The sequence below is a fragment of the Pelophylax lessonae genome (assembly GCF_965119305.1).
Source record: "Pelophylax lessonae genome assembly, chromosome: 8".
Lineage (NCBI taxonomy): Eukaryota > Metazoa > Chordata > Amphibia > Anura > Ranidae > Pelophylax > Pelophylax lessonae.
In genome coordinates this window covers 255,065,653-255,091,965 of record NC_138775.1, presented here as the reverse complement: position 1 = coordinate 255,091,965, position 26,313 = coordinate 255,065,653, and the positions used below count along the sequence as shown (strand labels likewise).

The 26,313-nt window shown below is 42.9% G+C and overlaps 1 protein-coding gene across 2 annotated transcripts in view; it reads right to left on the bottom strand.

The window, feature by feature from the left end:
* Positions 1-1,664: 1,664 nt before the first annotated feature.
* TTLL7 (tubulin tyrosine ligase like 7) overlaps positions 1,665-26,313 on the bottom strand; it is a 233,242-nt gene continuing 208,593 nt past the window's right edge. For both annotated transcript variants that reach the window (XM_082265320.1, XM_082265319.1), the window contains exons 19-20: positions 15,097-15,270; positions 1,665-2,973 (exon numbers count right to left, since the gene is read on the bottom strand). In XM_082265320.1, coding sequence (XP_082121446.1) covers positions 2,862-2,973; positions 15,097-15,270 — 286 coding nt within the window. In that variant the 3' untranslated portion in view covers positions 1,665-2,861. The remainder of the gene's footprint in view (positions 2,974-15,096; positions 15,271-26,313) is intronic.

Genomic DNA, 26,313 nt, shown 5'->3' with positions numbered 1-26,313 from the left:
TGAACAAGGCCTACATGTAGATTGAAGGAGGAGGGCTCAAGTATTTGGGCCCGACAGCATGGGCATGCGGTCACCCGTCTCTGAATTAAAAAAAAAACAATAATTTCCTCAGAATTAAAGGTACTGAACCTTTAAATAATTTAAAACAGGGCTGGAAAAACAGGGTTTAGGCGGCAAGGGAAGTATCACGTGACCTTTGGAATATTTGGGAAGATCACGTGATACTAAGTAAAGTTCTAGAAAAGCAGGCTCATAATATAAAGGAGCCCGGCTATGAGTCAGCTGCCAGTGGGTCTGTGTCGGCGCAGCAAGCTCCCCATCCCCCCCTCCCTTGTCGCAAGGCACGTTATGTGGTTTGTCACCCTTTTTCTTGAAAGGGGGGACAGGTAGTTATGACTTATGCTATTGGTGCTCAAGTCCTTTATGACTTGGATTTGCATTTATAAAAGTTGTAAGTTTAATTATTAATAAATGATCATCAGTATGATGTTGTTATTTATTGATATTTATTTACACCAATAAACGTGCAGTGTCCAAAATTTTTGCCATCAATTGTGTCTGTGTTTTAATTTATATATTTAGGATTTAGGTTAGTATTCGGGAGAGGGAATAGGTGCGGCCTGCATTCCCATGATCATGATTAAGGCCCCTTTCACACAGGCGGACCGCTCACAGGCGGACCTGTTCGTTTTTTTGGCGGATCTGAACGGTCCCACCATGCATTCCTATGGGGCATCGGATGTCAGCGGAGACATGTCCGCTGACATCCGACCCGATCCGATCCGTCAAATCGGATCGGATGAGAACGGACCGACGGTCCGTTCCCATCCGATTTCCCCCATAGAGATGCATGGGGAACTGACAGCTGTGTTTCCGCACACAGCGTGGAGACACAGCTGTCATCCTTCTGCTCAGCGGTGGATCGGCGGCTCGATCCCCCGCTGAGAAAAACGGAGTCCGTTTGATGGACATAATGTGTGAAAGAGCCCTAAGTGTCGGTTCACACTGATCCGACTCGAAGTCGCCCTGACTTCGGACGACTAATGAAGTCGCCCATGCAGCGCGGCTTCGGCGCGGCTTGCAACGACTTCCCATAATGGAAGTCAATGCAAGTCGCTCCGACTTTGCAAAAAAATAGTGCAGGAACCTTTTTCTAAGTCTGAGCGACTTGAGTCGCTCTGATTAGAATGGTTCCATTGCACAGCATTGGAAGCTACTTGTCAGGAGAACCAGTCGCCTGACAAGTCGGATCAGTGTGAACCGGCACTTACAAGGGCATAAAACACCATTGAGTGACCCTGTACCCTTTTTTCCACCACAACTGATTGATTTGGATCAATCTATATCGCCATCTGTTGCTCAATGCTCAGACATGTAATTTTTGTCTCACTCGATCGATGTCCGATTCGATAGTTCAGTCGAAATGAACATCGGCTGTTTACATTTATTGCACTGCGTATGGCCACCAGTAAACAGTTTAGATTGATATATGCGTCAAATCAATTAAATGATCGTGAACTGTTGATAAGATGAAACTGGAAGGTTCTGTTTCCCTATCACCATATCCTGACTAGTCATCCATATTTTCCTAAATCAGCCAAGAACACACTGATTTTGTTAAAACTTTCAACTTTTTTCAGTCATAAAAAATAAACGTAACAGTTTGTGACAGCTGAGACGATTTTTGGCAGACACAAGACTATACACTGAAAGAATAAAATGGCTGCACTTGAAATAATAAAGACACAACTGGAAATGCTGACAATCAATCAATAACAATGTTTGTGAGGTAAAATAATAATAAAAGAGGATGATATTGGGTAGGAAAATAGGTAAAATAAGAACAGAACTGAAATCGTGCCTGTTTGTTATTTTGGTATGTTTTGAAGTAGTTGTTATGGAGCCGGCAAGGTCGGAGGTCATTCACAAGCAAACACGAAACAGCATTGCTCCACCATCGTCATTCTTAAATAAATGCAATATGTTCAAATAATGGATTACGTTTTGTCAAGTTTTGGCTGATAATATGTTTTTTTTTTTCCAAACGCTGCTGCATTTTCAGTATTTTGTTCCTATTGTTTTTCTACTTATCTATTTTTTTGTGCATTTCAGCTTGCTAAAGTAGTCATCTAAAACAGTGAAGACGGATATTTTGTAGGGAAGCCAAAAAAACAGAGCCTATCAATTCACCATATTCTAGCGTCATGACAAAGTGAAGAAATAAACTTCAGTCACCGAGTGCACATAATGGCCTCCATCAGGGATCTCGGCACACAAGTTGCCCTTATGTTTTCCATCACATAAATGGCTGCCTTCAAGCACTCCTTTGCACAAAATGGCTGCCTTTGTGTGTTCCATCACACAAAATGGCTACCTTTAAGCATTCTTTAGCACAAAATGGCTTCCTCTGTATGTTTCATCACACATAATGGCTGTCTTCCAGCATTCCCTTGCATAAAATGGCTGCCTTTATGTGTTCTATGGAACAAAATGGTTGCCCCCTGTGTGCCTGAGAACATAAAATGTCTGTCTTCAATGTGTATAGATGATGTGGCACACTTTAGCATACATATTAATAAATAGCACATCATTCCTTATACAAGCAAAATAAGTTAGCATTCTATTAATTATACACTGTATACTGTGCAAAAAATTAACAAAAAAAAAGGCTTCGCCTGAATCTAGACATTCTAGGATCTTGTAAACAAATTAGCATAGTTCAAACATCTGCAGTAAATAATCTGTGGGTCTGTATAGGTGCAGTAGGACAGCTGTGCTTAGCACCATCGGAAAGTAGACAGGAAATTAAAATGCTATTATTTACAAGGCCCAAAAGGAAAAAAAAACATTCTATTCCCTCATTAATGGTGAAGTCTTGAGGTAAACACATAGTTGGAACGAGACAATCCAGACAAACCAGTGCTGGAAGACGACATTTTAATGCTGAATTGTGGGACCACCGGCAGTAAATACCTGCAAAGAAAGCACAGATAAAGTCAACACAATAACAAATACACAAATGATAAATTATATTTATTGCCAAAATGTGAGGCAAATACTGGTTCGGCCCATACAAATATTTCCTATGTTCTGTACTTGGTATACTTTAAATAATTTCTAGGCTGGCTTTGCAGAGGGATTCCATTTCCAGCTAATTTTAAAGCAGAAGTAAAGTTCTTCTTCCTTTCACATTGTATAATTAAATTTACCGCAGCTGAGGCAGCCAATCACATAGCAGTAGGAATTCTGTCAACAAAGTGATAATAGAGAGTTATAATTCATGTAGCTGATTGTCAAGAGGCAACTTACTTGTGTTTTATGGAATAAAAAGTAATGAAGGGGGAATTGTGTCAACTTCATCCAGATTGAGGGGTTAATTTACACTTGTGGGCGAGGGGTGAAAAAATCCCATGGTTGGGATGCATTCTTACTGCCCTTCAACCCCCCCCCCCTCCCCTTTAGCTGTGAGGGCAGCTAAAGAGTGTAATATAAAACACAGTGCCATTTCACTACCCCCCATTGAACTGCCCCTTCCTACATTAATGGCAAGGTGCTTCTGTTTATTTAGGTATTTGGCGCAGCTTTTCATGGCTCTGCCCTCACAGCCACATGATATATTCACACAGATCTGTGAATTGAAGACTAAACATCTCATCTGCCACCATGGCAGAGGGAGTCAAAGTTCTCAATGTAGCACAAGGGCAGCAATGTCCCCCCTTCATTGTCTACTTCCTCCAGCTCCATAACTGAAGGTCCATACCTCAGTACGGAACTGGGGCTAAAGAAAGAGTCTACAGTCTGTACATTGCAAGTGCGATCACTGGTCAACTGATGCTTTCGGCCAAGAATTTTTCTCCTGGCTACTTCAACAAAGGCCGATGGAAAAATTTACCAAACTAGGTGGTGCCAACAGGGGCACCTACAGAACATTCTGGCCAGTTTAGCAGTAAGTGGCTGAAATTTGATCTGTGTATGGCCAGCTTTAGATTAGGTAAGGGATCTAGTGAGTTAGGGAGAGGGGATGGAGGGTTCTTTTTTAGATTTGGTAAGGGGGCTAGGGAGAGTAGATAGAGTGTTCTTATTAAAGATTAGGTAAGAGAGTTAGGGAGAGGGGATGGAGGGTTCTTTTGTAGATTTGGTAAGGGGGCTAGGCAGAGTAGATAGAGTGTTCGTATTAAAGATTAGGTAAGGGGGCTAGGGAGAGGGGATGGAGGGTTCTTTTGTAGATTTGGTAAGGGGGCTAGGGAGAGTAGATAGAGTATTCTTATTAAAGATGAGGTAAGGGGGTTTGGGAGAGGGGATGGAGGGTTCTTTTTTAGATTAGGTAAGGGGCCCAGGAAGAAGGGATGGTTCTTTTTTTAAATTAGGTAAGGGGGGCTAGGGAGAGTAGATGGAGGGTTCTAACTTCAGATTAGGTACGGGGGATAGGGAGAGGAGCTGAAGGGTTCTTTTTAAGATTAGGGAAGAGGGCTAGGAACAGGGGATGGAGGGTTATTTTTATAGATTAGGTAAGAGGTCTAGAGAGAGGTCATGGATGGTTCTTTTTATAGGTTAGGTAGGGGGGCTAGGGACAGGGGATGGAGAGTTATTTTTGTAGATTAGGTAAGAGGGACAGGGAGCGGAGATGGAGGGTTCTTTTTTTAGATTATATGGGGGGGACTAGGCAGGGTTGGGACAACGGGTGGCCAGGAGGGCTGCCCTGGGCGCAATGGTTTACCGTAAGGATGGAGGCGCCTTCCTTATGTTACAAGGTTTAAAGGAGTTGTGACAGTGGCAGTGATTTTGACAAGCGAGAGACTACTCGGCGTATGATCCCCAAAGCTTTTACATCATGAATAGAGGGAGGGGGTGCAGTTTGGCGTTAGATGACCTGGTTCCGACACTGGAGCTAAGGACAGGGGATGGAGGGTTCTTTTTGTAGATTAGGAGAGGGGATGGAGCGTTATTTTTTTGATTAGATAAGGGGGTTAGTGAGAGAGGATCGAAGGTTATTTTTCTTAGATTAGGTAAGGGGGCTAGGGGGAAGGCACAAAGCGATTTTTTTTAATTAGGTAAGAGAGCAAACAAGAGGGGATGGAGGGGTTTTTTTTTGGATTAAGTAAGGGGGCTAGGGAGAAAGAAGCCAAAACGTTCGGGAGTTTCAGTCTCCTCAGTCTCCCCATTTCAATTGTTTGTGCTGTCAACTCAAGCAAGGAAAGGCCCATCTTACCGCCATGTTTGTTTGCTTGTTTTCACAGCTTTCTAAAAGAAATAAACGCTAACAGGCTACATACTGTGCCGCCTCAGACATAAGAGTATAAAAGAGATCAGAAAACTCACACAAAAAGTGTTAGCTCCTTCTCCTCGACGGATTGTGATTTCTTTATGCGGACCATAGCCCTACACTAAACACTTCACACTCAATTGGAGTATTACACACACAATTGGCTTTTATGCTGACACGCCACTGGCTCCAATTACTGTTGAAATGTTTTGCAGTCCTTCATCTAGCTTGTGAGAGCCCGGTCAGAAATGACCATTTTCTCATTCCTTTGAAATGAGATATTTATTTAATAACGAAAAAGATAAGAGAGGTAGAATGACAGCATGAATTATGGCTGCTGCGCAGGTATGTTCAGATTGCAACTCTGCTAATTGCTGTGAATGAGACACTTAATAGCAATGTGCACAGTTCATGGAGCTTCTTGTTAATTGTTGGACTAATATGACAGAAAACAAAACTACAAACAAAGAGGTAAAGCAAGGAAAGGGCCCTGAGGTGGAATGCCGAGTAGCTGTGATCCATGTTATGGGGTGTTAAAGCAACTCTGTTTCTGTTTAACCCCTTCCTGCCCAGACCTAGCTCCTATTTAAGTGGGTCTATATGGACAGAAGGACAGACAAACTTCTTGATCATGAGCTTCCTCCCACCCACTCTGAGCTGAGTGGGGAGGTGGGGGGGGGGGGGCAGGGCCAGATTTACATCTCAGAAGCCTATAGGCAGAGATTTCTGAGGCCGACTTAAATAATGCAAAGGTCTAGGAAACGCAAAATTTCAGTAAAAAACACACTAAAGTGAATTTTAGGGCAAACAAATGAACTGCCCAAATTTTTGGTAAAATATAAAAGACGAGTAAAAAAATACCCGACGTGTCAAACCTTATATTTGTGTCAGCCTGTGAAATAGGGGCATACTTCAGTACCCTATATTTTCTATAGGCAATGCTTCTAAGGCCCCCTATAGGTCATCAATTTAGTGTTAGGATTATTGCTCTCACTCTGGCGTGCACAGCCATATGTAACGTGTATCACAATCTATGTTTTCACATGTAGGCTTCCCTGACACGTGCATTTACGTTTGTATAGGCATATATGTGGGGGCGGGGGGCTCAAATTTTTTGGGGAGGGGATTTTATGTGCGTGGGTGTAACTTTGCTTAACTTTTCTTTTTTTATAACAAAAAGTCCCCTACGTGATGATTTTAAGGTGACAGGTTCTCTTTAATGAGACATGCAGGGTCTAAAAGACCCTGCATGTCTCCTCTGGGCCCCACTGAATGCATTGCAAAGCAGATCACATTGCAACACATCTCCTCTGGGCCCCAATGACTGTATTGAAAAGCAGATCGCACTGCAACACATCCCTTCCTGGCTTTGCTAGCCGGAGACAGTGACAGTGTGACCCGGAAGTGACGTCATACATGCCGCTTTCTGAGTCACAGCAAGAAGGGGAGGAGAGCAGACGCATGTCCGCTGTTCTCCCTCCCCTCCACCCGCCCATGTTGGTCCCGGGCCTGCAGATGGGGGCACGGAAGCACGCACACGGGGGCAGCTGACACCAGGGGGTGTGGAAGCAATTGGGAGTCTGTCGGCTGCAGCCACCGGATTGTGTATCAAACCCCCCACTGTCAGGACATACGGACTGGGGGGGGGGGGGGACAGGGATGAGCAGAGAGATCGGAGCATACAGCACCAGATCTCCATTCTCTGTGCTGTAGCTGCCCCAGCAGAACAGAGAAATTATCACTCCTAATTAACAAAGGGGCATCTGCTCCATTTTTATGTTTGGAAGAGGAGTGCTCTCTGTTAATTCCCCTCTATGTGCAGTGTTTTTTTTTTTTTTTTTTGCATTTAATCAAAAACAATTGTTTTCTATGTGTCCCTGTTCACAAGTGGGCTGCAGAAAAATGTAGACATTCTAAAAGTAAATAGCGCCCGGTAAATATTGCCTTGCATTGTACAGAACAGAAACTAGCCCATATGCTAAAAAGGATTGGTATAGGGCTAGTTCACACTAACCTGTGTTTTTCTACACTGAACAAAGGAAGATCCCTGCTAGGGCACATAGAAAACAATTGTTTTCTATGTGCCCTGTTCACATTCCAATGCTGGTGTGATGTGCGGTACATTCCATGAATGTCTACATTTTTCTGCACCGCACTGGACGGCACCGCAGGCCTGAACTGAGCTGAATTTGTTGCTTTACACTACTCCACCCAATACTGCAAGACATGTCTCTTTGCCTGTACCTCTAGGAATCACGCTGGCTTCTAGTTCTGTATCTAACAATGCACAAACCCCATTAATCCCAGGGAGAACTGGGCACTCTACACTTGCACAAACATTATTTGAGTTTACGGTGTATTATAGCCATTGTTCTTATCCCACTAATGCCTCGTACACATGCAACGATTTTTGGCCGTGAATTTTCGGCCAACGTCCGATCGGCCGTTTTTCAGCTTGTTAGTATGATGCTTCCGATAACCGACTATGACGTTTCGGCCGAAAAAAATCTGGTGTGCAGGCTATAAAATTTTTGTTGGCCGTCACCATAACGGCCGATTTTCCGTCAGCCAGTACAGATTTCGCCAGACAAAAATCTGATGAAAGTAAACCATCACATGACATCACTTCTGAAGTAGATTTTTGTTGGCCAAGAAAAATCGTGCGCAGTCTAGGCACATTCCAACCAACAAAACACCACTCTGGACAAAAGTCGGATGATCGGTCGGCCGATAATCGTTGCGTGTGTACGAGGCATAAGCCTGGCCCACACTATGTGGAGCATGAGATGGAGGTTGCACAACACAGCTGCAGGTAACAAGAGGCTACATCCGTAACCTAGATTGTCTGATAAATCCGGTTAATCTGACTGCTGAAGATTTAATACACGAGAGTAAAGCTAAATTGTAAGGACATACAGTACTAACTTCAGAAAAACAGTCTTAAAAATTCATCCTATGATGCCTGCCTGTTGCCAGGATTTGATGCTGTTTCAGCAATCTATGCAACAGTGCCCCCTAGTGAGCAGTCCAGCCATGGGAGATATCTAGCTGTTCTAAGCCATCAAGATCCTCCTGGAGTGCAGATCGGAGCAAGGATCTGTTTCCCATTAGTGGTGCATGACATACAGCTCTGGCCCAGACAGGTCCCCGATGCTTGTAAATTTACAGAAAAGTAAAATGTAGTTTATTAGGGAGGAAACATCCTTGCTGCTCATCTTGCATTGTTCTGCACTTTGGGGAGGAAAAAGCAATATGTTTCCAGGCGGTGGTTTTCACCAGCAGTTTGTCAGCTTCTCTGCAAATATCTAGGAGATTATATAAACATATGTTCAAAGAAGGCTAAGAAGTGATTCTGGAAACACCTAATTCATTCTGGTGAACATCCAGTGTCAGCGTACCTGGCATAACAGTTGCTTATTCACAGTATAAACAGACCGCATCAGAATTTAAAGTAAAACTGTACAGTATTCTAAAACTTTAAAAAGGAAAGATTATCTTATATTTATTAGCAAGAAAAGCATATCTTATGAACCTCTCTGATTTAGTTACACTTTGTTACCGGGGACTGACTTTCCCTAACTTTAAAAAAGTAGTCTAATTTTTCTTTTTTTCTCATACAATCCCCCTTAACCTCCGCAACATCTTCAAGATACACCCCTTCCTAACCAATGACACCACAAAGCTTCTAATTCACTCTCTGGTCATCTCTCCACTTGACTACTGCAACTCCCTTCTCATTGGATTACCTCTTCATAGGCTATCTCCATGGGCATCCGCAGCTAGAGGCAAGGGGGGGGGGGGCAAATGCCACCCCCCCCCCCCTGGAATCTCAAGTCCCCCTTTCAAGTGATTGTTAAGCCACTTTATACCATCCTGTCTAGTCTGGCTAATACTCCTGTGTACCTGTGTGTCTGTGTATGTGTTTTAAAAAAATAAGCTGTTCTTTACCAGTTTACCAGTTTATCATGTGTGCCCCTGTGTCTGTCTTTTATAAAAATAAGACATTCTTTACCAGTTTTCAGAGGGCCGAGCGCCGCTTACGTGACCCATCGGCTCTCTCCTTTCCCCATCTGACAGCTGTCTGCAGCGGGTGGGGCCGAGGATTCCTCACTGATGTCAGTCGGGAGGGGAGGGGGAGAGGAGGAGAGAGGCGGCGGGTCTTGTGAGCGCCGATCGGTGCACTGAAAACTTGTAAAGAATGGCTTATTTTTATAAAAGACAGACACAGGGGCACACAGGATGATGGAGGCACGTAAACTGACCACAGTGTCAGGGCTCAGCCGCCATGGTATACCGTGGTCAGTTTGCAGAGGGGAGGACATAGCCAGGCAGGATCAGCCAGGTTCTTTAGGTGATACGGGGCGGAGCATGGGTGACCTTAAATTGTTGCCCCCCCCTGAAAATAGTTCTGCGGACGCCCATGGCTATCTCCCCTTCAGTCCATCATGAATGCTGCTGCCAGACTCATCCACCTTATAAACCACTCAGCATCTGCCAACCCTCTTTGTCAATCCCTCCACTGGCTTCCGCTTACCCAACAAATCAAATTCAAGATACTAACAATAATTTACAAAGCCATTCACAACTCTGCCCCCAGCTACGTCACTAACCTAGTCTCAAAATAGCAACCAAATCGTTCTCTTCGTTCCTCCCAAAACTTCCTGTTCTAGCTCCCTTCATCACCTCATCCCATGCTGGCCTCCAGGACTTCTCCAGAGCCTCTCCCATCTTCTACCCCAATCTGTCTAACTATCTTCTCCTCTGTCCACTTTCAGACGATCCCTGAAAACTAATTTCTTCTGGCCCCCACCTAACAAATGAATTTATTTTTTCCATTAGGCCATCCCCCACATTACCTCTTGTATCTCTTGACCCTCCTTCTTAGATTGTAAGCTCTAACGAGCAGGGCTCTCTGATTCCTACTGTATTAAATTGTATTGTAATTGTACTGTCTGCCCTTTTGTTGTAAAGCGATGCGTAAACTGTCAGCGCTATATAAATCCTGCATAATAATAGTAATAACAGTGTTTTGTCATGTAGAACTTTGCTGTGAAATGATAGGTACGTGGTTGGATAGGACACCCCCCCCCCCCCCGCTAGCATGAACATGGCTGCATTGATAGGTGGTGCTTGTTACCATCTCTAAACACTTTTCTGAGACAAGAACCAGCAACAGGAATGCAGAGAGAAAGGAGGCTGTCACTTCCCCTCCCTCCTCTGCTTTCCTCTTGCTGCCACTTGTCTAAGGAAGTGCTTGGAGCCAAGCGCAATTAATGGTCTCTTTGCTAGCTGCTTAGTCAGACGGCCATAGTGAGGTAGGGATGTCCTTTCCAACTATGTAAAATATGCCTAGAAGAAGTGGGCACACTCCGAAAGCACACTCCGAAAGCTTGTCCTGAAAATTTGGATCCTATAAAATAAAAAAGTATCACAGACAGTACTCAAGTTCTTGTTGCAAGCACACTAATAGGGAGGGCTTCTTCCACCTGTGTCAGAGTCCCTTGCTCTGGACTATTGACAGCTTTACTGCCTACAGGAGCCACTGTCAATCAAAGACAATGGGGGAACACTCAGAAGTGCGTCTGCCTATGATGTCACAGGCTGATTATGCTGTACTACAGGAATGCCATGTTCCAGCAGGAGTAGCAAGTGGTCTGACAACGCTGCCACAGTTATCGCACCTTATGGTTAGTGTTGTCACCCACATAACGGAAGTTGCACACGCTGGCCTCATCAACTGGTATTTGTATAAACTTTGTAAGGGAATATAAAAGGATATACAGTACAAATGAACTGAACATTTGAACTGAAATCAGACCTGCCAGGTGCCTTTTCCTCTGTCCAATAAGGCCTTATTCAGACGAGCGAATGAGGGCGCATAGACTGCTGTGTTCAGATACAGCTAAACATTATTATTTAGGATTTATATAGCACCAACAGTTTGGGCAACGCTTTACAGCGTGAGGACACACAGTACATTACAATGCAATTCAATACAGGAGGAATCAGAGGACCCTCACCTCAGTTTGTATACAGCCATACACACCAAGATTGTGGAATTCTTTACCACAAGAGGTGGTTTCTGCGGGAAGTATGGTGGCTTTCAAAAGACTCTTAGACGTACATCTCAAGGATCAGAACATTCAGGGCTATGTGAGATGATTACGGCCACACACACCTACACAGGTTGAACTGGATGGACTATTGTCTTTATTCAACCTCATCTACTATGTAACTATGTAACCTTTTCTGGATGCAAATTGTCTGTGTTCAGGGCTGGTCAGAGTTCCTAATCACATGTAACCACACAGCTCAGATAAGTAGTTACAAGAGAATAACTGCGGCACCAGCCATTGCTTTGTACAGGGTACAAATTCGCACACACTGTGGGCATGACTAAATTCCCCGTCAGGAAGAATCACTGATTCTAGCCAGTGGTCACCCACAAGAAGAATGCTTCAGAGTCCAGTAGGGGCACTGGACAAAGGGATGGCAGACGGTAAGAGTAAAACCCAACTCTCACCCAAGTAATCATAATGGCTAGCATCTGGCTGTAATACCTTTTCTTCATCTTGTGCCCCAGCCCTTTGTTCTGTTGGCGATATTTATGCAAAATTAGTGCTACCTGAATTTCAAAACTTTTTTCAGAGACTCAAATTATTTTATGAATAGAATCTCAAACAGTGGCAGCTAGAGTCATCAAGGGGCGCTTGTGTGAAACCAATTGTTCATCTCCCCCTCCCCATGCTGACCAAGTAAAGACTTGTTTGTCGAATGACAGCTAGATAGGAATGGGCTGTTTCTAAGTCTACATGGCAGTAGGAGTAGTCCCCGAACCCAATTGACCCACCTTTGGTAAAAATGGACATAAATGTACCCATAAATCACCGAGGGCCTTTGTGCAACTGCACAGTTTGCACAAATGGCATGTCTGTCCCCGAACCTAATCCTTCCTCCCACACACTAATTGACCTTTTTGTTTTGTTACATTCCAGGACAGCACTATAAGAAGTCATCACCTTGTTTTTCAGGCTCCTCAGCTGCAAATATTTTCTGAACAGCACAAAAATGCAAAATGAGCATCCCTGTATCCCGTGTGTCTATACTATTCAAAACTCTACAACTTATAAAATATGTGTTTGGGCCAATACCTTCCTTTTCTAACTGAGAAGATTGAATAAAGGAACTGCCCAAGTATGTGCAGCGTACGTCTGTCAGCTAAGTAAAAGGACACATAGTGGAATTGAAGACAGATGTCTCCCCTTCTATCATTCTCAAGGAGATGTTTCCTTGTCTCTGACCACCCAAACTGATTATCTTGTTATAGTGCAATTACAGAGTTTGCTAAACAATGTGACAACACTTGGGTAGATGAGCAAATGCAGTACGCTTGCAGGTGCATTCAGCTTACATTTGAGATCATTATGAGCTTTTTGTAGGAGCTTCATACATTCTTCTAAGCTATTTCAAGCTTGATTGAGGTACTTTTGCATTTCCAATGAAAGTATGGGGGGGGGGGGGCTGTGTACAAAAGCCTGGCCTTTTTCAACTCTCCAAATTGTGGCCCAGATAAAACCCTTTGCTTGCCTTTATCCAGCCCTTCGGGCACTATTATTACCATTGATACGAGGAGTTATTCCTCCCAGCTGACACAAATGATGAGGTGCTATTCCTTCCACTGACGCCAATGATGGGGCACTATTCCTTCCACTGAGGCCAATGATGGGGCACTATTCCTTCCACTGAGGCCAATGATGGGGCACTATTCCTTCCACTGAGGCCAATGATGGGGCACTATTCCTTCCACTGACACCAATGATGGGGCACTATTCCTTCCACTGACACTAACGATGGGGCACTATTCCATCCACCGATGCCAAGGATGGGGCATTACTCCTTCCACTGATGCCAATAATGAGGCACTATTACTCCCACTGAAGCTAAAGATGGGCACTATTTCTCCCACTGACACCAATGATCGGGCACTAATCCTCCCACTGACACCAATTGTGTTGCACTACCCCTCATCCTATTGACCACTGGTGCTTTGTAATTTCTTTACTTCCGCTGTCCACCAAGCTTGAGGCATTATTTGCTGCCACTGACGCTGGGCTAATCTCTACTCCCACTGGCCACAGTCCAGTCCCCCTAAAGTTTAAACAACAGTAAACTGGCCCTTTGTTTAGAAAGTTTGGAGACCCCTAATCTAAGAGAACAACCTATTTCACGAATTAGAAAACGTGAACTTATTGCTAGTCTTTCTTCCTGAGATTAGTGGTGCTGCCATTGTCCGCCATTGGAGTCACCTGTTGTGACTCCATCTCTTTAACAAATGAAAAAGCTGTTAGAGGGGCATGCACATACCTGCAGAATCATTCAGAGCCCCCAAAGACTCAGAGAGAATCAGCGCTCTCCCTCACCCCATACATTCCTTTTGGCCTATCACTATGATGGGCTACTTCAATGGTCCATTGAAATGTGTGGGAAGTAGAAGGTGGTTGGAAAGCTGTGACATCATAAAAATGCAGAAATTTTGCATGATTGAAACAGCCTTGCATTCAGTCAGATCATGGACAATTAAATCTACTGTAGTTATAATACCCATTAGCAGAATTTTTTGGGTTTGTAAAGTGAGTCACTTTAAGTATCTGCTGGGCAATGCTGGTGCAGTCTGCCTATGTATTCAAGATCAACTATAATAAAACCCATCTGCTGTTTTTTAACCCCCTCCAATAACTTTTCAAAATGTATTTTTTACATAACATTTTTTTTCCAGCAGTTTTCTGGCTTTTAAGGGATCTCTTTCTCTTCTACTGATGGCAGCGGGTGGTCCTCTATGCCGCAGAAAATGGTGCTCACATAGCGATATGAGTGCCGTTCTTCGCAGTATTCTTCCATGAGCCCATTCTCGGACTGATGATGTTCCCCAGAAGGTGTGTCTATGACAGCCCTTGTTTACAGGAAGTGGGCTGAATGAAGCCAGCTGTCATTCAACCCAGAAGACAACCATCAGTAGGTGGCCAGGTTTTTCCACAGAATAGCTCTGTAGGTAAGGTAAAGATAGCAGTGAGAAAACAACAAGAGAAGGGCGCACCGACCTTGTGCATTACCACTTAAAAGTTTATTAAAATCAAAGAAGGGTAGCATACAATATACTCACAAACGTAGCATATGAACAAGCATATAGGAAATGGGCACCGCTCGCTTCCAGGACACTTCTCTACTGCTGGATAGCGTGATGGCGTCCTCAAAACCCGATGTGGCTTACGCGTTTCGATGGAGAAACCTTTTCCTCATATCCAAAATCGGTGGCTAAGTACGCTACCCTTCTTTGATTTTAATACACTTTTAAGTGGTAATGCACAAGGTTGGGTGCGCCCTTCTCTTGTTGTTTTCTTGTAGTGCCTTTTGGATACCCTTGGTCCTGAGGGGGGCAGCAAGACCACTTCATTTGTGTCATAAAACCGCCTAGAACATTCACCTTCCCGTATACCACTCGAGCGCAGGAGAGATATTGTTGTTTTTTTGGAAAAGATTGCAGTGAGGCCAGTATTTTTTTTTTTTTTTTAAATAGGCTAATAATTTTTACAATTATTTTAAAACAATATCTCAGCAGTGGTTCAGGAAGGATGTTACCTGCACTCTTTGACAAAATAGATTAGCACATACAAAGGAATCTATAGTTCTTTGTAGGTAATATGATCAAAAACGTATGGTACAGCAACCGAGCAAAATGTGAAATTCACAGTAAAATGATTTTCAGGTATGCTTTCAACAATAGATAAAAATGTGAACTGCTTTATAAACAGAAGGATTAAGATGATAATGAATACCTTGTGTCGCTCCAGTCTGGACTCACACCCGCCAACGAGTTCCGGGAATCTGTTGCATATTTGTAAACCACGAGCAAGCAGTCCTTGCAGAGCTGGACTAGTCGATGGCAGCACTGGAGCTGGTCAGGTGTCACAACCTCGGTGCTCTTGCTGAAAATCGTCTCCCACGACGTACTGTTGGCAGAGGACGCACAAATGACCTCATGTTCACAACCGCCAATGCCAAAATAAGAGCATTACACAAAACAGAAGGTTTAGCCGTCCTGTAGTAAGAGATACAACATGCGACCTTTCCATGCTTTGTTGGAAATGTCCGAAGTATTTTAAGCCAAATGCCGACAGATGGAGAATAAATGGAGAAAAAAAGTTAATCTCGAAGTCTAAAACCACCCAAAACTTGTTGTTTACATGGCCCTCAAAAGATATGGCAGCTGGGATTGTTTACATGAATTGAATTGAGAGACATTTTTGGATAAGTTTGATTTAGAACTTGTGTTAATTTCTGCAGAGTAGGAAAGGGAGTTTCTAGGAGTTTCTTTTTTTCTCCGTTTATCCCCATTGGGAGACATTTCTTCACTTTCCGACCTGATGACGCAACAGGACATGAAGGAGAAACCCCAAACAGTAAAACAACACATGAGAGGAGCTAAACCTTCTTTATTGTAGCCAAAAGAAGAGTTTTTCACTTTAAGTGGTTGGGTAAAAAAAATATAACTGTTAAAATTACAATAGAAATGTGTGAAGTAGTGAGAGTGTAGAAGGGTTAGACAATCAGTAAGGATTTTATTTCTTTCCACAGGGATCAAAAACACTTTTTATCATTGCGAGAAGAAAAAAAAATTGTATGTAAATAGCATCAAATAACCAAGTCAAGAATTTTGCAGAACAGAATTACAATACTTATACCAAGGGAAAGATAAAATAAAGTCTATGATGCCGTCGCTACTACTACATATTGTATGCTGCATAGATTGTCTTTAATACTTTATTCACTCATTATGTTTAGACAGGTATATGTACTTATGTAAAATAATTTTCAGGATCTTATATGCATATGAAAGGTTGCTGCTTTACAGAGTGAATCTTGATGTAGAAAAAGTCAGCTCCAATTATGATGCAACAGTTATTTGGTACAATTGTTGTGAGAATTGTGTCCAGCCAACCTTGAACTAGCCAAACTTCAAGTTTGAAGGAAGATAAGTGTACATTTTTTTTACAACTAATAACCAACTAGGCTATATATATTTTATGAATATGAACATTTTCCTTATGATTTTGACCTTTCTATAAAATGTAAAGCAATAGATTTTTTTTTTATTTCTCCCTTTGCTTATACATACACACACACACACACATATATATATATATATATATATATATATATATATATACAAACCGATTCCAAAAAAGTTGGGACACTGTACAAATTGTGAATAAAAACAGAATGTAATGATGTGGAAGTTTCAAATTTCAATATTTTATACAACATAGATGACATATCAAATGTTTAATCTGAGAAAATTTATCATTTTAAGGGAATAATAAGTTGATTTTAAATTTCATGGCATCAACACATCTCAAAGAAGTTGGGACACGGCCATGTTTACCACTGTGTGGCATCCCCTCTTCTTTTTATAACAGTCTGCAAACGTCTGGGGACTGAGGAGACAAGTTGGTCAAGTTTAGGAATAGGAATGTTGTCCCATTCTTGTCTAATACAGGCTTCTAGTTCCTTAACTGTCTTAGGTCTTCTTTGTCGCATCTTCCTCTTTATGATGCGCCAAATGTTTTCTATGGGTGAAATATCTGGACTGCAGGCTGGCCATTTCAGTACCCAGATCCTTCTTCTACGCAGCCATGATGTTTTAACTGATGCAGTATGTGGTCTGGCATTGTCATGTTGGAAAATGCAAGGTCTTCCCTGAAAGAGACAACGTCTGGATGGGAGCATATGTTTTTCTAGAACTTGAATATACCTTTCAGCATTGATGGTGCCTTTCCAGATGTGTAAGCTGCCCATGCCACACGCACTCATGCCACCCCATACCATAAGAGATGCAGGCTTCTGAACTGAGCGCTGATAAAAACTTGGGTTGTCCTTGTCCTCTTGAGTCCAGATGACATGGCGTCCCAGTTTTCCAAAAATAACTTAAAATTTTGATTTGTCTGACCACAGAACAGTTTTCCACTTTTCCACAGTCCATTTTAAATGAGCCTTGGCCCAGAGAAAAGGCCTGCGCTTCTGGATCATGTTTAGATTTGGCTTCTTTTTTGGCCTATAGAGTTTTAGCCGGCAGCGGCGAATGGCACGGTGAATTGTGTTCACCAACAATGTTTTCTGAAAGTATTCCTGAGCCCATGTTGTGATTTCCATTACAGTAGCATTCCTGTATGTGATGCAGTGCGGTCTAGGGGCCCGAAGATCACCGCCATCCAGTATGGTTTTCCGTCCTTGACCCTTACGCACAGAGATTGTTCCAGATTCTCTGAATCTTTGTATATTATGCACTGTAGATGATGATAACTTCAAACTCTTTGCAATTTTTCTCTGAGAAACTCGTTTCTGATATTGCTCCACTATTTTTCGCTGTAGCATTGGGGGAATTGGTGATCCTCTGCCCATCTTGACTTCTGAGGGACACTGCCACTCTGAGAGGCTCTTTGTATATCCAATCATGTTGCCAATTGACCTAATGAGTTGCAAATTGGTCCTCCAGCTCTTCCATATATGTACATTTAACTTTTCCAGCCTCTTATTGCTACCCATCCCAACTTTTTTGGAATGTGTAGCTCTCATGAAATCCAAAATGAGCCATTATTTGGCATGACATTTCAAAATGTCTCACTTTCAAACTTTCAACATTTGATATGTTATCTATATTATATTGTGAATAAAATATAAGTTTATGAGATTTGTAAATTAGTCCATTCCTTTTTTACTCACAATTTGTACAGTGTCCCAACTTTTTTGGAATTGGGTTTGTATATATATATATTTATTTATTCAGATAGTGTTTCTATACACAGGTGTATTTAAAAATATGAGAATATCATCAAAACATTATTTTATTTCAGTAATTAAATTTAAAAGGTGAAACCCATATATTTTAAACAGATGTGTTACAGAGTGATATATTTCAAGCATTTCTTTATTTTCTTGTTGATGAATATGGCTTACAGCTAGTGAAAACCCAAGATTCATTCAAATTTGAATAATGCAAAAAAGTTCAATATTATAGACTCGTGGTGTGACACTTTAATCAGCGAATTAACCCAAAACACCTGTAAAGGTTTCCTTAACCTCTAAATGGTCTACCCAGTCTGGTTCAGTAGGTTATACATTTATGGGGAAGACTGCTGACTGGAGAGTTGTCCAGGAGAGAGCCATTGACACCCTCCACAAGGAGGCTAAGTCACAAAAGGTCATTGCTAAAGAAGCTGGCTGTTCACAGAGTGCTGTATCCAAGCATATTAATGGAAAGTTGAGTGGAAGGGAAAAGTGTGGTGGAAAAAGTTGCATAAGCAACAGGGATAACCGCAGCCTTGAGAGGATTGTGAAGCAAAGGCCATTTAGGAAATTGGGGGAGATTTACAAGGAGTTGACTACGGCTGGTGTCAGTGCTTCAAGAGTCACCACACACAGATGTATCCAGAACATGAGCTACAACTGTCACATTTCTTGTGTCAAGCCACTTCTGAACCAGCGACAATGTCAGAAGTGTCTTACCTGGGGTAAGGAGAAACAGACAGAGGGGGAGCCAATTAGCCAGTCTGGCAGACCCGATGTCCACCAGCCACCTGCGATCATTCCCGAGACAGGCAGAACGGTGGTCTGCCTATGCCTATATATGCAAGGCAGATCGCTGTTCTGACAGGGGAGAAGATAGAGATCTTGTGTTTCTGCTAAGCAGGAACACCGATCTCTGTCTTCCCCTAGCCAGAGAAACCCCCACACAGTTAGGAAGCACTCCCTAGAGACACGTTTAACCCTTTGATTGCCCCTGTTAACCCCTTCCCTGACAGCGTCATTAGTACAACAACAGTGCATATTTTTAGCACTGATCACTGTAATAATGTCACTGGTCCCCAAAAAAGTGTCAGTAAGGTGTCTGATTTGTTTGCCGCAATGTCGGAGTCCCGCTAAAAATCGCTGATCACCGCCATTACTAGTAAAAGTAATAAATAAATAAAAATGTCATTAAAATATCCCATAGTTTGTAGATGCTATCACTTTTGTGCAAACCAATCAATATACACTTATTGGGATTTTTTTTTTACCAAAAAGATATAGCAGAATACATATTGGCCTAAATTGATGAAGAAATTTGATTTGTCAATTTTTTTTATTGGATGTGTTTTATAGCAGAAAGTAAAAAAAATATAAATTTTACTTTTTTCAAAATTGTCGCTCTTTTTTTGTTCATAAAAAAAAAAAAAAAAATTAAAAAAACATAAAAACCACAGAGGTGATCAAATGCCACCAAAAGAAAGCTCTATTTGTGGGAAAAAAAGGACATACATTTTATTTGGGTACAGCGTCGCACGACTGCAAAATTGTCAGTTAAAGCAACGCAGTGACGTATCGCAGAAAATGGCCTGTTTATTAACCACTTCCATACCGAGTCATGTAAAATGACGTCGGCAAAGTGGTTGTCTAGATCCGGGCCGCCGTCATATGACGTCGGCCCGTTCTAGCTGCTACTGCGCGCCCCCGGCGGCGCGCAGCGGCGCGATCAGGGATGAGGCTCGTCCCTTGGACATAGCCCATCACTGATCAAGGTAAACAGCCAATAGAAATTGTCTGTTTACCACGTGATCGGCTGTGTCAATCACAGCCGATCACATGAGCGGCTCCAGCGCGAGCCGCTCGTTCTTTCTGCAATGCGCGCCCCCGGGGGCGCGCAGAGCAGCGATCGGGGACGAGGCTCGTCCCTCGGACAGAGTCGATCCCCGATCTAGGTAAAGAGCCAATGAAATTGACTCTTTACCACGTGACCGGCTGTGTCCAATCACAGCCGGTCACAAATGTCAACAGAGAAAACGGTAACTAGCTGTCACCGTGTTCTCCTCCTCGCACACTGATCCTGTGTGAGGAGGAGATTGTGGTAACAGCTAGTTACCAACTACAGTGCACCCTAAACACACTGATTGCCCCCCCCAATAAAGAGCACCTGTCACTAGCCCATCAAAGTACCCGAGTACCTGTCATCAGGTACTCAGATGACAGGTACTCGGGTACTCTGATGGGCTGGTGACAGGTATTCGGGTACTCTGATGACGGATACTCTCATGACAGGTACTCGGGTACTCTGATGACAGGTACTCGGGTACTCTGACGTGTACTCGGGTACTCTGATGACGGGTACTCGGGTACTCTGATGACAGGTACTCGGGTACTCTGATGACGGGTACTCGGGTACTCTGATGACAGGTACTCGGGTACTCTGATGACAGGTACTCGGGTACTCTGATGACGGGTACTCGGGTACTCTGATGACAGGTACTCGGGTACTCTGATGACAGGTACTCGAGTACTCTGATGACGGGTACTCGGGTACTCTGATGACGGGTACTCGGGTACTCTGACAGGTACTCGGGTACTCTGATGACAGGTACTCGGGTACTCTGATGACGGGTACTCGGGTACTCTGATGACAGGTACTCGGGTACTCTGATGACAGGTACTCGGGTACTTTGAGTACCTGTCAACGGAGTACCCGTCATCAGAGTACCTGAGTACCTGTCACCTACACATCAGAGTACCCGAGTACCTTCCACCTGCTCATCAGAGTACCTGACGCCTGAAGTACCCAAGTACTTGCCGCCTGCTCATCAGTACCCATCACTACTCATCAGTACTCATCAGTACCTATCACGTATCAGTACTGATCATCAGTACCCATCAGTACAGTATCACCTATCAGTCAGTGAGTACTACTCATCAGTACCTATCACCTGCCTGTCACCTGCCCATCAGAGTACCCGAGTACCTGTCACCTGCCTATCGGAGTACTCGAGTACCTGCCACCTGCTCATCAGTACCAGAGTACCTGTCACCTGCCCAACAAAGTACCCGAGTACCTGTCACCCTTCATACAGCCACCATGTCCAAGTCCAAAAAGGTTTATATACGTCGTCCGTTTAAACCTAAATACCGGTGTTATGGCAGCAGATAGCTGCCATAACCCTGGTATTTTTTTAAACGGTGGACGGTTGGCTTTCCGATAAGGGTGGTCCCAGGGGCGGATTCGCCTTGGGATCACCCTTCCGGGATGGCGGAAGAGGCGCCCCCCCCCCTCCCGACGCGTTCCGGTCCTTTTCCCCGCTTACCGGACCCGCCGGCAGCGGGGAAAACGATCCGGTCCCGAATCCTCACAGACAGGATGTCGAGTGAGGGCAAGCTTGCCCTCACTTGACTCCATGGTCTTGGAGGACCGGAGCTACGGAAAATGTTGTTGCCTAGCAACCGGTTTAAAGGTCCTTTTTTTTTTTTTTTTCATTTTATATTATAATTATTTTTTTTTTTTTTTTTTTCTATCTTTTAGTGTACTTGTGAGATCTGAGGACTTTTTGACCCCACATCTCACAAAAAAGAGGTCCTGTCGTGCCTATTTCTATTACGAGGAATATTTACATTTCTTTTAATAGAAATAAAAATGATCAATTTTTTTTTTTTTTTTAAACGGTGTAAAAATAAAAAATAATAAATAAAATAAATAGTAAAAAAAAAAAAAAATTAAAGCGCCCTGTCCCCGTTAGCTCGCGCGCAGAAGCGAATGCATACAGAAACCCCGCCCACATATGTAAACGGTGTTCAAACCACACATGTGAGGTATCGCCGCGATCGTTAGAGCAAGGGGAATAATTTGAGCCCTAGACCTCCTCTGTAACTCAAAGATAGCAACCTGTAGAAATTTTTAAATTGTCGCCTATGGGGATTTTTAAGTACCAAAGTTTGTCACCATTCCGTGAGCGTGCGCAATTTTGAAACATGACATGTTGGGTATCTATTTACTCGGCGTAACATTATCTTTCACATTATGGAAAAAAAATTGGGCTAACTTTACTGGTTTCTTATTTTTTAATTAAAAAAATTGAATTTTTTCCAAAAAAATTGCGTTTGGAAGACCGCTACGCAAATACGGTGTGATAAAAAATATTGCAATAATCTCCATTTTATTCTCTAGGGTCTCAGGGTGCTAAAAAAAAATATATAATGTTTGGGGGTTCTAAGCAGTTTTCTAGCAAAACAACTGATTTTAGCTTGTAAACACCAAATGTCAAAAATAGGCCTAGGCAAGTGGCTAGGATGCATGATGATGCTCCTTGGATGTTCGGCCCCTCTATATGGCTAGGCTGTGAAAAAGTCTCACACATGTGGTATTGCCATACTCAGGAGGAGTGGCAGAATGTATTTTGGGGTGTCATTTTTGCTGTGTACATGCTATGTGTTAGGAATATCCTATAAATTGACAACTTTGTGTAAAAAAAAAAAGTTTTCATTTTTTTCCCACATTTTCCAAAAACCTGTGGAAAAAAATGATATGTTCAAACGACCCATAATGCCTCATAGAATATACGTTGGAGTGTTTGCTTTCCAAAATGGGGTCATTTTGTGGACTTTTCCATTGTATTGGTGCTCTAGGGCCTTGAAAAGTGTGATAGGTAGTAAGAAAGTTTTATGTGTATTTATGCTCCTAGAACGCCTGAATGTGCTTCTTGGACGTGGAGTCTCTTTTTGTGGCCAGGCTGTGTAAAAGTCTCACACATGTGGTATCGCCATACTCGGAAGGAGTAGCAGAATGTATTTTTGGGTGTAATTTTTGCTGTGTACATGCTATGTGTTAGAAATAGCTTATAAATTGACAACTTTGTGGGAAAAAAAAGAAAAAAAAATGTTTTCTTCATTTTCCCAAGAATTGTGGGAAAAAATTACAACTTCAAAAAACCCACCATGCCTCTTACTAAATACCTTGGACTGTCTACTTTACAAAAAGGGGTCATTTGGTCGGTATTTGTACTGTCCTGACATTTCAGGGCCTCAAGAAAGGAGATAGGCAGTCAGTACATCTGGTGTGATCAATTTTCAGTAATTGGTACCATAGCTTCTAGACTCAATAACTTTCACACAGACTAAATAATATACACTAATTTGGGTTAATTTTACCAGAGACATGTAGCAGTATACATTTTGGCCCAAATGTATGAAGAAAAATTTATTTTTTGCAAAATTTCATAATTGAAACTAAAAAAAAGTGTTTTTTTTTCAAAATTTTTGCTCTTTTTTTGCATATATCACGAAAAAAAAAAACCCCAGTTGTGATCAAATACCACCAAAAGAAAGCTCTATTTGTGTGAAAAAAATGATAAAAATGTTGTTTGGTTATAGTGTAGCATGACTGAGCAATTGTCATTCAAAGTGTGAGAGTGCTGAAAGCTGAAAATTGGTCTGGGCAGGAAGGGTGTCTAACTGCTCTGTATGGAAGCGGTTAAAGGATATGTCCATCCTAAAACTAAAATCCCTGCATCTATAGATCTCCACGATCTAACACTAACCTATTTAGCCCTGTAAAGAAGAAATCAGTACTAATACCTTTTTTGAAGAGGATCCAATCCGATCTCCAGCGGCGGAAGCTCTGCAGAGGACATGGCCGACAACAGCTGGGAAATGAATGGGAATTGATGTCTCCCATAGACTAAAGCCTCGTACACACGCACCGATTGTTGGCCGTGAATCTTCGGCCAACGTCCGATCGGCCGATTGTCGGCTTGTTAGTATGATGCTTACGACAACCGACTGCGACTTTTCGGCCGAACAAAATCTGGTGTGCATGCTATAAAATTTTTGTTGGCCGTCAACAGAACGGCCGATTGTTCCTCAGTCAGTACAGATTTCAGCAGACAAAAATCAGATGAGCAAGACTGGGCATGCTCAGAGAAGAAAAAACACACGGAAAGTAAACCAGCACATGACATCACTTCTGAAGTTGGTTGTTGTTGGCCTAAAAAATGTGTGTGCAGTCTAGAGCACATTTCAACCAACACAACAACACTGGACAAAAGACGGCCGATCGGTGAGCCGATAATCGTTGCATGTGTACGGGCCTTTACTATGGGGCTTCCGTTGTCGGTTGTGTCCTCTGCACCGCCTCTACAGCGAAGCCTCGGCTGAGAGCTCAGTGTGGGATCGGGTAGGATCGGCTTCAAAAAAGGTATATATACTGATTTCTTCTTTACAGGGCTAGATAGGTTAGTGTTAGATCCTGGAGATCTATAGACGTAGGGATTTTAGTGTTTGGGTGGACTTCTACTTTAAGGGCTAAAACCTTCCGGGCTGAATTGGATGAACACTACAGTATAGGCAGGTGATGGTGAACCTTGGCATCACACGTTTTGTAACTACATTTCCCATGAGGCTCAACTACACTGCAGAGTATGTAGTGCCAAAAAACATCTGGGGTGCCAAGGTTCCCCATCACTGCTATAAACACTTATTTATAATGCTTTACATAGTTATACCTGCAAAAGGGGGCCAGCCTAAGTTATCTATTAAAGATAAAGTAAACCCAGTGTGTTTTTTTTTCCCCTGAAAAGTTAATGCTTTGCATACTAGCACATTATATGACACTTACCTCCAAACAAAGCCCTCGTCGTCCCTGCTGGCGGCCGCATTCATTTTCAGCCATCTTCCTTCCTGGTCTGCAGACTCTGGCTGTGCTACTGGCCGGGAGCCGCAAGAAGCGCGGGAGCTGCCGGTCACGGCACAGGGCTTTAAAGAAACGTCACGGGCGGCCGTTTTTTCAGAACGCATGCGCCGTGGCCGTTTCTTCAGAGCGCATACGCCGATGACATCATCAACTGCAAGCAATGTAAATATCTCTTAAAAAGTGCAAGTTTAGGCGATATTTACAGTACCTATAGGTAAGCTTTATTAAAGGCTTACCTATAGGTACAAGGTAAAAATGTGGGTTTACAACCACTTTAGGATTTAATTTTCTGGCTAAAGCTCCACTTTAAAGAGACAAACAGCGGGGAATTTGGCACGTATTGTAGAGACATACCACATGTGTTTTTTTTTTATTTTTGCCCAGATATGCACTTTAATGGAATCTGATGAATCTCCAGGTAAATCAGACACTAATTAAATATGAAAGATGAGACCAAGTTGGTTGTCAGCAACTGCTCCTTATTTGCTTTAGCTTTTGTAATTCAGCCCTGCTCCCTAGCAAGTATTAACAGTCTGATATGTTGCTGCTGTGAGGTTCTGCACTGTCTGCTGAGCCACGGATAACCAGGCACAGATCAGATGCCGCCCAAGCAGCTTGCTGTGATGTGACCTTGTCCATGCAGAAAGAGCCGCAGGCTGGCACACTGACAGCCCAAGTAGCAGGAAAGACAGATGGTGCTGTTCGGGGTTGGAGTTCAGCGCAATGATCGGCAATGAGATAAAGACAGGCCTAATGCAGGGAATATTAAACACCCCCCCACACCCACCCAAGCTGCTTGACAAATAGAAGGTCAATATGTTAAACTCAATATAAACACAGATTTACTGGTGGCACAAGGGCCTGACAATAAGACTCTGTATTTCACATTGCCGAGATCATCTGGGGTAACAGATCTTTCTACTTTCTTACTGACTGTAAATGGCTATAGCAGTGATATTATTTAAAGGAGGGCTCCTCTAAGCAGTATTTGCATTCAAATCGACCACATAACATAATCCAAGTTCAGTTTCAGAAGAAAAAACCTTTTTTTTGTGAATAAAAGCATGCTCTTATTTGATAAAACAGTACAAGGAGCAAAGAGGTAGAGCTGGTGACAAAAAGTCAGATTTTGACACACAAGCTAGGTATTGTGAGAGCCTTCCTAAAGCCCCGTACACACGCACAGATTGTTGGCTGTAAATTGTCGGCCAACGTCCGATTGGCCGATTGTAGGCTTGTTAGTATGATGCTTCCGACAACCAACTGCGAATTTTCGGCCGAAAAAATCTGGTGTGCATGCTATAAAATTTTTGTTGGCCAACAACAGAACGGCCGATTGTTCCTCAGTCAGTACAGATTTCGGCAGACAAAAATCAGATGAGCAAGACTGGGCATGCTCAGAGAAGAAAAAACACACGGAAAGTCAACCATCACATGACATCACTTCTGAAGTTGGTTTTTGTTGGCCAACAAAAGTCCAGTGCAAGTCTAGAGCACATTTCAACCAACA